General features: G+C 31.1%; 1 protein-coding gene across 5 annotated transcripts in view; it reads left to right on the top strand.

Moving 5' to 3' along the window:
- Positions 1 to 16,324, top strand: part of LOC105250160 — a 119,567-nt gene that overhangs the window by 78,404 nt on the left and 24,839 nt on the right. For 3 of the 5 annotated variants that reach the window (XM_025409996.1, XM_020027212.1, XM_020027214.1), the window contains exon 1: positions 15,922 to 16,086. The exons of 1 other annotated variant lie outside the window; for it this stretch is intronic. In XM_025409996.1, coding sequence (XP_025265781.1) covers positions 15,999 to 16,086 — 88 coding nt within the window. In that variant the 5' untranslated portion in view covers positions 15,922 to 15,998. Of the gene's footprint in view, positions 1 to 8,270; positions 8,367 to 15,921; positions 16,087 to 16,324 lie in introns of those variants that run through there. One more of the 5 variants, XM_025409997.1, reaches the window with a different exon arrangement.

The raw sequence follows: 16,324 nt of genomic DNA, 5'->3' as shown, positions 1-16,324 counted from the left end.
GATTCAAAGGCGAATAGTCAGACGTGCTTTTCTTTCTTTCTCTCTTTCTCTCTTTGTTTTCCGCGAGCGTAAATGTTCACTTTGGTTGGAAAAATGTACGTACTTTATTTGCAGAGTTTCCATTACTTGCTACAATATATTGCGAGGAGAACAAAAAACGTATCGAAGAAAAGAAATTAAATGCTTCCGAGAAAATACGATTAATATTTACGATTATAGTGTATTAATAATCCAATATTTTAAACTTTCGTAGATAATTTCGCGAAAATTGCTTGATTTTTCTCATCATAGATGTTTAATGTTGCCATTAGAGAGAGTAACAGGAACTTCTTCATCCACTAATTTTACTTTCAAGCAACTTAAGAAGCACTCACTAAATCGCATCACGAAGTAATTAAATACTCTTTACTTGAAACTCCCTGAAGTATTCGTTTGCTTTAGAAATCACACTTTCGCACGCGAAAGATCCGCTCGATCTCCGACATTTTCACACATCTCGATAGCTGTGTTTTTGTGCGTCGGTAAATTACAAATAAATATACCGTCGTGAATAAAACGAACTCGGAGGCGAATCGGGAGAGTGAGAAAAAAGGGGTCGCCGATAAAGCGGGGGTCAACTCGACGGTTATATCACGCGGACGTCTGTTCCCCATCGACGTGACAGAAAGAGGCCAGGAAATTGTATCAAATTGGAGAGCGGTCCAGGGATTAAGGATCCCTCGAAACTCTCGTGGCTCTTTACTTCTCTCTTTCTCTCTCCTTCTCTCGTCAAGCGGTAAGTTCTCGCACATGCCGTGCTGATCCGGGCATTGTTGTGCAAATCCAACAAAAACCGAGGCCCCCCTTCCTCTGTCTGTCCCTTCTGCTTAATCTCGCGAACCCACTTGAGATCGCAACATGCGGCCGCGCGCGAGGCCGCACAATTAATTTATGTAGCATCTGAAGCACTTACAAGAGAGAAAGAGAGAGAGAGAGAGAGCTGCTGCATCTCTCACTCTAAAATTCGTGCGCGAGTCCGTCACTGCCATAATCTCGAATAATCTCTCGGCGCCTCTTGCAAATGTTTTTTTTTCCTCTCTGCGTCGCACGGTTGCTTTCCCTTGTATTTGCATTTCGAAATCGCTGTGGATTATTTCATGACAGCATTGCAGTCTTAGAATTATAGTCTGTGCTTTTTTTAATGCTACATCTTGTATACTGAGAAATCAAATAAAACAATTTGATTTATGGCACTGCAACATGATACGATGTGCGATTGTTCGCATGCAAATATTGAATAAATTAAAATGCTCACTTGTAATGTAATTTACTTATTATTAGTATTTAATCTAATATTCATGATATAGAAGATGAAGATGAGAGATTCAGTCGGCAGTTGACATCGTACGCTATTTTTGAATCTCTCAATTGGCGATATATCTTCAAGATAAATATTGTTAATCGATGAATGAATATATATCGCATAATGATAAACTGATTAAATTTTTAATGTTATATTTGCATATATAATTTAGATATTATAATGAACATTGTTTATTTTACATATATTTTATTTTAGTTTATATTTTATTTTCTGTTTTAATACAGTTTGTCGTATAATCTCATGTATGGAGTATATGATGCATATTCCAGCTAATAGCAGAGCTCATTAACATATAGGCGCATTATTCTTATCGCGTGTAATTTTTTACGCATTATTGTTCGGCGTAATTTTCCACGACGCTACCGACACACGAGTATACATGTTATTTAATTACAAATAACATTGATTTAATTCGGTGACTCCTCTCATTACCGTACATCTCATATATTTAATTATAAATAATTTAATTAAATCATCACATATTCGTTAACGTCGCGTTAATTTGATACCTCGTTTAATTAATATGGGACGACTTGGTAACGTGAATCGTTATTAATGAACATGCATTTATTGCATAAAAATAATAGTCTAAATTATAAAAACATTCGATGAGAATTGGACTCCAGCGTAATCAATTACATGTTATGTCTATTATTAATTAATTATACAATAGATAATCATAAGCTATAAACATGATTTCGCATATATTCGTAGTGCAAATTTAAATTATGCTTTGCATAAGTAATTCTAAAATATTTTTGATTGGTTAAAACTCTAATTTAAATATAATTGCATTTTTCCTTAATAGTTATATTCATTAAAGTACTTATTAAGAAAAAGAGAGAGAGAAAAAAATTTTTTATTAGAAAAAGTACACATATTATAACTTTTGAATTTATTTATTATTTATATTTATATTTATTTATTATTTAATTTATTTATTACAGTATGTGGGGCTTAAAAGATTAAAATAATATGATGAAAATTAAACTGATAATAAATATACATTTTATGTTATATACATCTTATTTTAATATATATCTTATTTTAATATATATCTTATTTCCCTACTAAACATATTTACAGTATTACATATTAGAAGTAACAATTTCATTAAAGAAATTTAAAAAAATACGAATGAAATAAGAATGAACGTTGTATAAATTAAATGTTGAATATATATAAAACTTGATTTTTAAGTTATAAAAATTATATAAATATATTTTTTCTCTCTAACTGTAAACATTCTTATATCTGTATAAATTCATTCTGCGTTGCAGTAATTATAGTATCGTAAATACGATTAACACCAATGCATTTTTTTTGTCGCGCGTAACAATTACACGACGCGTTAACGATTATTTCAACCTCGCGTTATATCTGTAATATCGTGCGTTCCCCATTTTCAGGAAATGTATTTCTGCCTGGTCGAATGACATTCTCGCACATTTACATATTGAAAAAATTCGTAAGTGCGCCGTTTTACCAGAAATAATGATAAAATGCGTATGTAACTCATTTGACGTGGACCAGCGCCGAATTGGATTCCACGTATTACGTAATATCATCCAATCACAATAAGAGAGAGAAAGAGAGAGTGATGCTCGCTGATTACTGTCTAAAATGTCACTTGACATTTACGAATCTACAAGTAGCGTACATTATATATACACGTTAAATAAATACTTTGCAAACGACACATTACAAAAATGTATTGCTGGTTTTATTTTAAAAATATCATCAGATTGAAAATTTACCATTTATTGCAATATATTTTCGCATATAATATTGCTCGAATAAAAATATTCTGGCACTTTATGGTACTTAAAAATACGTAAATGCCATACGAGAACATTTCAGACTGAAATGATGCACAAAATCCAATACTTGTATTAACACAATTAATATTGCAATATAACAATAATTCAATAACTTCAAAATAATAACATTTTAAAAAGGAATATAAATCAATATATTTTTTCTGAATATCATGTCAATGAATTTCAAGAGAATATTTATTTTCGAAGGATTTTCGGTGAAAAAATCTTTAATTTACGAATTTTTATATCCCATAAGAACAATAAACACGCATATTAATATTTATAATAAAAGAAAAGACTTAAAAAAATTGGAACTTTTATTGTCAATTCTAGACAGTCGGGTTGTTATCTCAAACATCAGAATCTCTATGCAGGATTTTACTATCCCTCGTAAGATTTTCGAGCTGAGCGGTCGAATTGTCGACCCTCCCCGAAACCTACTCGTTTTTGCCGGACATTCGTAAAACGGCGCGATCACACCCCTGTGCTCGTGGGCGCAGAAGTGTATTGTGCCATTGTAAATATAAACTGCGTCTATATATCGCCGTTTTCCCGAACTATTCGTCGTGTTTCTCGGCATATTGCGCGCCGTAACCATTTAACCGCGCGCGCGAGCGCTTATTGTACACGGACAGCATATGGCAGGGAAGGTAACGTCTCTATTATGCATCTCCTCCCCTCCTTTGCTACTTGATAAATGGCCGCTCGTATTTAACGCGGCTAATCGAGCTGCATGCGTCAATGAAAGAGAGTATCGCGCGAGCAAAAACGGATGAAAGAGCTTCAACGAAATGAAGAACGCGCTTTTTCCCCCTTTTTTTTCAATCGCATTGTCCATTAACTACTTACTTTCGGAATTACGTTTCAATTAGCATGATATAGACTTCGTAAGTATGATCGATATGTGAACGGGATCAAAGTAATTAATATCGGTAATATCAATCGCCGATTTTATTGATCCTCTTTCAATTCTGTTTGATGAATACTAAATTGATAGTGAGTTACTTTAACGAATGGAAAAAATTAAAAATGAATACGTTAAGTTCACAGAAGTTATAGAATAGTAATATACAAGAAACTGCGTTTTCCCGAATTTTTTCGAACGAAAAGAAATGGCTTTATATAAATGATTTTATATACATCTGGAGAGTAATGTTTTTATGGTTTAAATATAAATTAAAAAGCAAATTAATTATTTTCTATTAATGTAAATATTTAAAAAGCTTTTTTTTATTTTTATCTTATAATTTGTTCATAAAATCTTTGTATTATTTTAATATCGGGATTTAATTATATAAATTTCTCTTAATGTAAAATGTAATGCACATATGTACATATCATTAAACTTGATCTTTCGATTCTTCGATATTAACGCAGCATGTTCCGCGATTTTTCTTTTTTCGTATAATTATAAAGCATGGCCACACGTAGAAAATACCAGGCAATTTAGTCGTAAATCAACGTTGGCTATCGGTGACAACGATTATTTATAGAACGGCAGAAACAAGCGCATGTTTGGAGAGTTATAGTATAGGAAGTACGCTATATATAATATATAGTGGACTGGATCATAAAATAACCAGATGACCAGATCGTTATTTTTTTTACATATAAATATAGGTACAATTTATAATGCTTTAGTTAAAGGTCAAACCTGACAATCTTATTTGATTTGTTTACAATCATAATTCTCACATAAGTCTCACATGTTCTATTTCTTCATATTATATATAACGGAGCTTAATCGAAATCCTTTATAAAATTTTTACCGAAATTGCGAAACCGGAGTAATACTTTTAAATGTAAAGCATGTATTTACGTGTGTACATATGTGTGTTACGTATTTTTCTTTGTACACGATTTAGGAGAAATGCACATAATTTATCCGTCTTCCCTCTCTTTTTTCCTCTCGCTATTTCTCTTTTTTTTCAAAGCGCAAACATCACGCACTTATGCGAACTTACATTTCACATCGAGTAATCGATATAATTGATTGACTTCGCCGAAATCAATCTCTTGAAACGGCGCTAGATCGCTTGATTTATTCGCCGTCATCATGACGCTGTTTCTTCCAAGTCGTTCAGCGGAAAATTCATTGCGCATGATGCGCCTATTCGTCCCGCGCTCACCAAGCCATGCCGTCGCCAATTACGTTGCGCGCAATCACCAAGCAAGATTAACGCCGCGGGTACCTGGCGGCTAATTGAAAGAGGAACGCGGCGCGGGCAGGATGTGTGCCACATGCGGGATATACTGTCAGCGGAATCTAATAAGCGCCGTGGCCAGATATGCACGGGACGCGGGGATTCTTCTTTCGTTTCGAGCGAAATCGAATTGCCGTCATCCCCAGTGTATACAATCGCGATACACGCGGAATCGGCATCAGACCGTTCGTTCTCTCTCCATCTATCTATTTATCTATCTATCTATCTCTATCTCCCTCTCTCTCTCTCCCCGCAAGCAGATTATGGTAATTGACTATCCGACTTGGAAACCCCCATCAGGCATATCAATTACGTACGTATGCATCCCAACCGGGAATTTGCCTTTGATCCGCTCAAACTCTGGAGTAACACAATTCACGCCTGCGTCTAATCTCAAATGGGATTACCTGATGGCACAAGGGACCATCGAAATGGGCTTTCCGACTTCGCGGGGCCGCGAAGTCCTTTCGGGACTGTCGCGCGTCGCGAAGGACGACCCTGCGTGATCGAAACGTAATCCGGCCATTCTCGTTTCTTTGCACAGGCTAGTCGAACAGAAGAACTTGGAAATCGCGATGGCCGCAGACGATCTGATATTAATGTAAAAATTTAATTTAATTTAATTTTTAATTTATTTTATTTTATTTTTATTTAATTGAAAAGTCATATGATGAATTATGCGAAATTATTTCAGGAATATAATGTGTATTAATTAGCGTAAAATTATATATATATGAAAATTATATATATATGATTTATATGAATACACTTTCAAAACAGTTTTTATATAATTATAAACACAGACAATATATTTGTGCAACATAAATTTTATATAAAGATAATTAAGCTTTTGAAGTAAAGCTGTAATAAATGATTTATGCTATTTAATTCCGAAAACAGACATAAATCTCTAGTTAGCTTTAAGAGATATAAAAATTGAGGTACTTTTTTATTGATGTTTGTTATTATTTATTTAATTCACAGATTCAAGAATGACGATCATTCATTTTTTTGCCAAAATTTACCGATGTATCTTTAGTTATGTATCAAATCCAGTAGACGCCGCTATAAATTACCGTAATCTAGTATAACTTAAGTAGATTATTTCTTTGATAAATCGTAGAAACGTTGGAATTTAAAGTGGCGTTTATACGAAGGGAGGATGTTCTCTTAAATTACTTCTTATTCTACATTAAGCTCTCTTTCTTTTTCTGTTTCTACACACATTCTATTCGCATACATATACACAAAAATATCTATCAAATTAGAAATAAGAAAACGTATATATCTGCATCTGAAATATATTTGTTTTTAAGATATATCTAAAATTAACGATAATCGATTAGAAAATTTAATTCTTGAAACTTAATTTATATTTGAATAAGTGTATTATAGAATTATAAATATTTCATGCATAAGAGAGAAGGACTTTTATATATAAATGTTTTATTATAAAATTATTATAAAATTTATATATTTATAGATATTATTACTATTTTTCTGCTAAAATAATTTAATATTCTGACAAAAAATATTTAAAAATATAAACAGTTAAATATATTAAGCTTATATGAATCAGATATCAGATTACAGCGATAAATAGCTTTATATTATCGTTGTTATAATGATAATGTGTTCAATTTAGATTTCGCGTCACATATGCGATAAGAACTTGAAAAATTAATATTTGTATCATATCTGATGTAGCTTAGGAAATTTTAACCGAAATATTTTTTTCCCGCAGTTACAAACATCAATATATTCCGGAAAAGGTAAAGATAACTCTCGATACAAAATTCATTAGCACGGAAGGTGACAGATAATTTCTGTATTGGCTTGTTCTCTTGTTCTACGATACATAATAATAATAATCCGCATATGGTATAATTTTTTGAATGTTTGCACTTTCATAGTATTTATCTATTAAATAATACTGCATTTTCGTAATATAATGAAAACATATGCGAACTCGACTGAATTAAAAGTGATTCCGATAAACATTGCTTTATTCTTTGTCCTATACGTATAATAAAAATTTTTTGATATCGAGTTTTAACAGGAAAATATGATTGATTTAAACAAAATGAAATAATAATAAAATGAGAGATAGAATACAATAACTTAAAAAATTTGAGATTGTTCGAAATCAGAGTTGAACAATTCTGAGTGAGTTTTATTACTGTATTAAAATGTCCCTCTGAATATACATGCTTTTTTTAAAGAGCGATATTTTTTCAAAATTTACAAATAATTTTTTCAATTGAAAATTTTTTCTGGACGTTATATTTCACAATTTTATGATTTTTATGAATAATCTCCCAATTATATTTGGATTGGAATTCTTACAGTCCACTTGCATTTATTTAAAAAATATAAAAATGATATTTTGTGATAGTATATAATTTATATAAACTCTTTATTTATCTGAATTTCTCACACGTAACTTTTTTAACTATCAATATTATATATCAAAAACTGTTGATAGAATTTGTTATCGAAACGATAACTTTATCTCTTGCGAATAATATAATTGAGAAAACAATATCATAAATACTTTAGCGATAATCCATATTCCACTAATTATTTCGATAATAAGTATAAAATAAATTAAAAAAAAACATTTGCGTGTTTAATCAGATTTTATTCTCGGAAGACTTATGCGAGATCACGATAATTTAACCGCGGAACAATATTTGTCCGTTTAATCGCTGATGGATTCGTCGTGCAAAAAAAATCAATAATCGTTCTCAGGCCCGGTTGCACCAACGTTATTTCAGTTTTAAGCGAAATTTAAATATATGTCTGTCTTTATTTATTTAGAAAGAAAGATAAAGATACACATATATTTAAGTCGCACTTAAAGCTGAAATAACGTTGGTGCAATCGGGCCTCAGTCATCTAAAGTCTTTGCGAGCAACATGACGCGTTCCATCATTCTCGTGCTTCTTCTGACCGGACGCCTCGTCCGCGGCGTAACGGGTAAATTGTTAGATTTATGGTTCTTCCGCGGTTCCACCCTTTCTCTGTAGGCCACCCTCGGTAACCTCCACTCTTTCTCTCTTTCTCCTCTTTTCGTTCCTGCAGCCTCCCATCCCCGTATAAGAGGGCGCATCCCACCTTTCGTTTGTTTCGGAATTTATCGAGCGTTGCGTTTTTCCCCGACAAGCAAAAACGAGGTCGGATCCGTCCCCGCCGAAATCATCCCCTTTTTCTGCGGCCATCAACAAGAATGTGCTCGACTGAATCTCGTCGCTGTTGCGTGCGATAGCACTAATCTCGAATACTCGAAATGTGATATACTCTTGCAGAAAATATCGTGACTTCCACGTCAGGTTCACTATAGAATTGAAGATAGAATCGGTCGGAAAAGTATTTAAATGCGTTCTTGAGACCAATCGGAACGAAAAATTCGAATATACGCCTGGATTTCACCGAATTAGAGAAGATATCGAATGCATCGATAAGAGAAACGAGACATGCACGTTTCGCATTAATAAAGCTAATGATACTCACGCGGGGATGTGGAAAATTATGGCGTACAAGGAGACTGAAGAGAATGTTGATTTATACGATAGTATCACTTCAAAAGTGTTCTTGTTCAGTTTGTACATTCGCCAGGTAAATCTTGCGTCATATATCGTCATTCGGCGATTTTGCACTGCAAAACAAACATGAGGACAAACATAAAGAAATTTTATGAAATTGATCGCCGCAAGCGACACTATGTATGATTGGTGTTTTCTCTATTGGTTTTATAATCTATTATTTCTGAAAAAAGAAGAAAAATCTACGTAACGTTGACATATAACTGACATATAACTGACATATAACGAATATATAACTTGTACGTATTCCAGGAGAAGGTTGCTATACCTTCGCAATTCGAAGTGTACGATGGGCACTACATAAATATGACATACAATGAGAATTATAAGAATCTCATGGCATGCAATCTGACGGGACCTAAGATACATTAATTAAAGAAAAAGAAGATATGGAAAATTAATGATTCAGATAAATGTCTACGATTTCGACCTAATGTATTCGTACATTAATAAAACTCAAGGCAAAGTTCAAAGTTCCATTAAAAATCGTAAAAAAATCATGAAAGAGATAAAAAAAACATCGTTAAAAGAAGAGAATAAAAAGTTAACCATTTTTAAGTTAATCAAGTTTGCCATTTTTTACCATTGATTTTATCGTTGTGTGTAATTGTCACGAAGCTTAATCAGTGATATCTGGTTATTCTGACAATATAAATATTTAAAAATAGATTTAAACTTTTTATTTACTTTTTATTTACAATTAAAAATCAATTGGAACCTTCACGAAATATATCAAAAATCAATAATATTAAGAATCGAAATATATTTTGAGAGTTTTGTAACGTTTATCATAATTTATTGATATAGAATGATCATAAACGTTTTATTTGATTTTTTAGATTTAAAAGCTTATTTTATTTTATATTATTATATTTTATTATACATATATTATACATATTTATTTATATTATATTTTATTATACATTTATTATACATACTAATATAATATGTAATATTTACATATTATTTCTAACGAATATACAATAAATGCATTTAATATAATTGAATTAATTTTTATTGGTATATATATATATATATATATATATATATATATGTATATATATACTTAATTTAGATGGAATCTATAAATTTATTGACGGAGAAACAAAACAATTTTCAATTTTTTGGTCAATGTGGCGTATGAAGGTAAATGCTACTTATGACGGTTCTTGAGAACTTGACGCAGTTGTCAATAATTATACAGTGTATTACACATTATTCAATATCAGAGTGCATCAATTAGAAGACAAAGATCCGAATAATATGGTGAGTTTGGTTGAAAAATTCACAGAAAATTAGCGAGATAAATGATTTATTTTATTTTTTTTTTCAATTATTCTAATCTCTATAATGCTCATTTATTTATTATCTCGTTATCACTTATTGATCATAAGATAAATGAATCATGAATCAAAGATATATATTTTTCTAAAAAGACCAAGTTATTTAAAAGCAGAAATTTTTTTATTTTCTATGAAAACTTGTATGCAATTTCCTATCATACATGAATGTGTATATTTGTTTTATCACTGATAATGCAATTGTATCAATATGTTCATCTCAATGAATATTTACAGATCGCGCATTAATCTGTCATATGTAAACGTAATATATACATCATATATTACAACATTAAATTTGGATATCGTAGTTAAATCAAATTTGAATATCGTAGTAAAATCAAAATTAAAGAAAAAAGAGGAAAAGCTAAAATTAACATTTAAATTCACGGTTTAAAAGATTGAAAAAAAAATTAGCATTTTTATATTTAATTGATATTTAAAAAAAATCGGAATTAAGATACGTAAGAAAATTAAGATAAATAATATTGAAATAATATTGAAATAATTTTCTTGTGTGTGAACTAACTTCTTTATTTCAAATATTAATTTAAAAAAAATTTATATTAAACTAATGTACCTAAATGGCAAATATATCATGCTTACTATATCCAATTTGAATCGATAAGAGGCAATTTCGTAACGTGACTTAAAATTTTATGGTTTTCGCAATAAAATCGCTTTGAGAGCAAATGTCTAACCATGTCATTAGTCTGCAACTCAGGTAGCAAACATTGTACGTAAGTATATTGGTTTACGTCTTATCGTTCGCAAGTTAAGCTCCGTCCAGTTTGCGGTAAGAAGGCGGGCAAGATCGAAATCGGAAGCGTACGTTACATTCACCAGTTTCGATTATCATCCGCGATTACGGCAAGACTTTTCCTGTATGTCGATTCGCCTTTATCGCGACGGTTTGATAAAATCGGCTGGTATCGCCATATCATTCACACACATACATACGCGGATAGAGGCATCCACGTATATTCGGAAACAAAATAATGTCAAATGTGACCGCCATGAAAGCGCTAATGGCAAACGTTTTCCGTCGAAATGGACGAGTTTCGAAATAGCACGTCGAAAATCGCTATCGAAATTCGAACAATTGCTTTCTGCAATGTGACGTTGAAACCTGTTAAAAGGGTTAACGTGAGTTTAGCAGAGACACTAAAATTCTATTACAACAATATAACTTATTTATTTCTACCTATTTTGCATTAATAGCGTTTTCAAGAAACTGTAAACGACAGAACGGAAACATTATCTGATAAAAGATGAATTATTAAAATGGATAATAACGCAACAAACATTTTGCACTATCAATAATTTTATTTATTTAAAATGTTTATTTTGACTCAACAAGCATTCGATTATCAATTATCCATACATGTTGTTTTAAAAAAAGAAAAAATATCATGTAGCATGATTTAAAATATTTGGCACGCTTGATTAATAATTAACCCGTTTACTTGCTCTTTATTTTATCTTTTATTCCTGCGCGTTATTTTGGAAAGCTGAAAAACCTCAAAGTGAAAACGGTCGGAAATTGAGGAGCGATTAGTTTCGCGATCGTTCGCTTTTCCTTTAAATTCTTCTGAATTTGGTGCGCCGGCGATTGCGCGGACGGGCAAAAGCTCGTAGCAATAAACTGTCGCAAAATAGCGGCGTAAAAATAAAAGTAACGATCGAGCTTCGGGCAACAGTGCAATCGGCGTTTCAGATGTTTCCCACCGAAATGCTCTCAAAAAGAGCGCAAGCTCCAGCTTTTGGCTGAAAGCCGGGTTCGCGTGGAACGTGCGGTGCCCTCCGGGACCCTGAATGCACCCGAATAATCTTCGATGTCGCTAACGAGAGTGCACCCGAGTCGCCGTTCGTAAGGATTGAGGGGGATTCCGCATCGAAGTTGTACCAACTCACGCCAACTTGCTATAATAGACGCCTAACGAGATAGCCGAAGCTGAACGCGAACTATCGCTGTTTCGAGAACACGTAGCTATCGTTAAATACGTTGTAACAAATGTTGGAAAAAAGAGAGGAAGGATACTTGTGTAACTTCAAAACGCGCACGCTACCTCCTCGTTAGTTCAAGGGAGCAATGTCGTAGAAGAAAGAATAAAACAAGAGGAAAAAATGAAGAAAAGAATAAATTATTTTACTTTCTCTTAATTCGGAAAAAATTAATTCTGCGCAATAATAATAATTTATAATATTGTTAAATGTGCGCCTGGGTTGTGTGATTACGATATAGACTTATTGAGACGCGATAAATCTAAACAAGATTATATGTTTTTATGTATGTTTTTAATATGAAGCTATTTTTTATAAAAGGGGTAGAAATAAATTAGTTAATATATATAGCATACTAATTAATATATATCGTTTAAATAGAAAAATATATTACCAATTCGATAACGTAAAAAAGTGCTTTTCCTCTTTTTCTTTTTAACGTGACATTATAACATTTCAATAATATGATTAGATCTTGTACAATAGTAATGGTCAACATGTTGATTATTACGTTTTTACATTGTATGAATATTTAATTATTATGATCTCTCTCTCTCTCTCTCTCTCTCTCTCTCTCTCTCTCTCTCTTTCTCTTTATCTGTCTGATCTTTATCTGCTATCACGATTCGCTAATAAATAGACGCTAATAATTAGACTCAGACGAACGAAATTAAAGATATATTTATAGAAAATGCACATAATTATAAATTCTTTGCTGTTTAGACTAAATTGAATTTTTATTAGATTAGCTTTTATTTATACACATTAAGGCCCGATTTCACCAACCGCGTTTAACTTTAATCTTAGTTCAATTCACTCTTTGTCTCTTTCTAAAGGAAGAGTTAAAAGGAGATAAAGAGTGAGTTAAACTAAGATTAAAGTTAAACGCTGTTGATGAAATCGGGCATTATACATATATAATAATCAATAAAGATCAATTAAATTTTATTATTGAAATGTAACATTTGTTGACTCTTTTTGAGTTTAATTATAACTTGTAATTTTTATGATATTAAAGCAGAAAATAACAATAATAAAATATAAATTAATAATATTTATATATGTTTTGTTCATTAAAGTAAAGACAACTTTTGTTTCTATAAGTTTTATTATAAGTTAATACTTTTGACCGGTACACTGTATGTCTAACAATATAAATTTATTCCTGCACACACTCACAATTACATACGAATGTATATTTTATATTATATTGTATGATTTTTTTCTTACAAAAATGACGTTCGCCAATGATAACAAAATTGGAATTATCTGTATTAAATAAAACAATGAAACGTACAATTTTGCCAAAAAAGAGAGAATGATAAACGCAGAATTATATACTAGATTGTAAAATCTAATAGTGCATCATGATATAACGCCAGCATGATATAATCATACTATCATGCAAACGCATTAATTAATCTCATTACGAATTATGGACGATACAAAATTATCGACAAATACCTCTTCAATAGTAATTAGCTTGCCGAAACTACCGCGTTATCTATTTAGTTTCGGTAACTACCATATATATGCAGTCCAGCTCACAATCGGGAATTAGAGATATTTAGAACTTATTGATTTTGCTGAGGTATCAGATAACATATATTTGAATGATTTGTATAATACATGACTGTAAAGCTAGGAAATCGTTAGTTTAATCGAAATCGATAATTTAATCATAACATTTGACTCTCAGCATTTTATGAGAGCATGAATCATTAAAATTATCATTTCTCTTTTATTTTATTATGTAGGAGTAAATCTTCAAAGTTCAAAATGGCTTAATCTTGTTGTGATAACTGATTTTTCCTTTAAGTTAGTCTTATGATGGACTCATGGCTCTCCAGGCGCAATCAGTCTATCAGAAATTAAAGCGATGATTTGTCAGATAGTGGATCCGAATGGTATAACTGTAGTTACATCAATTAATAAATGTTATTATGAAGTAAAAGTCGCTACCGTTCAACATGAAGGTATATGGCTCCGCTCGTTACAATACAGATGAAATGCTGGAGTCTATCGAACAAAAATTTAGAATAGAGACCTTTGGTAAGATTTCTCCATAAATATGATAGAATTTCTATTTTCGATATAAACGGATTTTAAATCGTAAACTAATGTATGTTTTGAAATTTTTTATAAATATTTTTATATTTTACATTTTCTTTGTATAATTCGAAAAATCTATATATATTTTTACAAAATGAAAAATTAATTATTAAACATAACAATGTTTATTTAATACTAAAAATAATTTAAATTGAATTTAAATAAGTCAAAAAGGTAATTAAAAATTTTACCGTATTAATTTATATACATAGATGTTTGCTCCTTTAATATATTTAATATATATTTGCTTCTTTAAATTGTTAAACTTTCAAGTACGTGTTGAGAAAAGAACCAAGGTAATAATAACAAGGTAATCATTTCAATTCTGTTAACATAAATGTCATCCTTTTAGAGCCAATAATTTTGAATGCTAATGTCACTCGTACCAAGAATGGTACCAGATTATTCTGTCAATTAGAGATAAAGAACATACCTCCGAAATCATGCAGCTTTATTAGACCTGATGGAACGATACTCTACATAACGTCTTCAAGTACTGAAAGGTTATTCACACAGTATTAATTATAATTAATAACACAATGATGCATTCGGTTGTTTTGATAGTATATAAAGCTTATATAAATTTAATTTCAAAGAAGGGGAAGTGTGTCAAATGAGATAGATTAAAAAGCTCCATGATATTATGATAAAACACGGATAATTGCAAAACAGGCTACGTCCGTTTTTTTACTGAACACATTTACAACGTTTTGAAATGTGCACTAACAATCATGAAATTCGAGGACATCGATTATGGCGCTTGGCGATGCGATCTTAGAACAATCTACAGTTCACCCTCGTATGGAACCATGCTTCGCGTTGATTATCCCGACTTATGCAGAAACAACAGCGCTAAAGATGAAGTGGTTAAAATCAGAACGAACAATGTATACGTAAAGCGCGGCGACCCGTTTACGGTAAATTCACGACAAAATACGATATAATAATACGAAATGAACGCGTGCAACAGAAGTCAAGAAAGCCTATTGTTTTGTTTAATAATTACAAGCAAAATTAGAAAAAATAAAGATTTTGCATTATATATGAAATTTACTTATACTAGCGTATATTCATAATAATCTCTGTATTTTGATATCTATTTAATATCTGTTTTAATCTCTGTATTATAAAAGTTTGATTATAATACAAATAGATATACAGAGTATCCAGAGAAAATTTATACAGAAGTCAAGAAAGTCTATTGTTTTGTTTAATAATCGCAAGCAAAATTAGAGAAAATAGAGATTTTGCTTTATATATGAAATTTACTTTTACTAGCGTATATTCATAATAATCTCTGTATTATAAAAGTTTGATTATAATATAAATAAATACACAGAGTATCCAGAGAAAAGTTATATAATATATAAGTTATATAATATATTTTTTATTAGATAAAATGTGTTGTTGACTTTGCTCTGGAATATTGCTAGCTACGAAGCCCGAATGGAATTTTTTATTCCGTCACGGAAGTCAAGTCGTCGATTATTCTATATTATCAAGGCAAAGGGCTGTCATTCGGCGAATGCGACGCAAACATTTCAGCAACTATGCATTCCGATGATGGACTTTGGAGTTGTTTGATGAGGATAGCTAATGGTGGCGAGCATGTCGCGACAGTATCAGTCGCGGTAACAGGTTGGAAAATGCTCATATTGTTTAAGAAATTTTTTTTATTTTATTTTTTTACGTAAAAAAAATTTTTGAATTATCTTAACTTTTAACTTATATAAAAATGTTTTTAACTACTCTCAACTTTTATGAATAAGAAAATTATTAATTTTTTTTAAATACAATCACAATATAATGTTTAACAATATAAAATTGTCTATATATATATATATATATATATACAGGGTGAGTTTTAATGCTTGTG

This window comes from Camponotus floridanus, unplaced genomic scaffold, assembly GCF_003227725.1.
Source record: "Camponotus floridanus strain SB8 unplaced genomic scaffold, Cflo_v7.5 scaffold3, whole genome shotgun sequence".
Classification (NCBI taxonomy): domain Eukaryota; kingdom Metazoa; phylum Arthropoda; class Insecta; order Hymenoptera; family Formicidae; genus Camponotus; species Camponotus floridanus.
The sequence above is the reverse complement of the archived record's forward strand: the minus strand, read 5'-3'. Positions and strand labels throughout refer to the sequence as shown.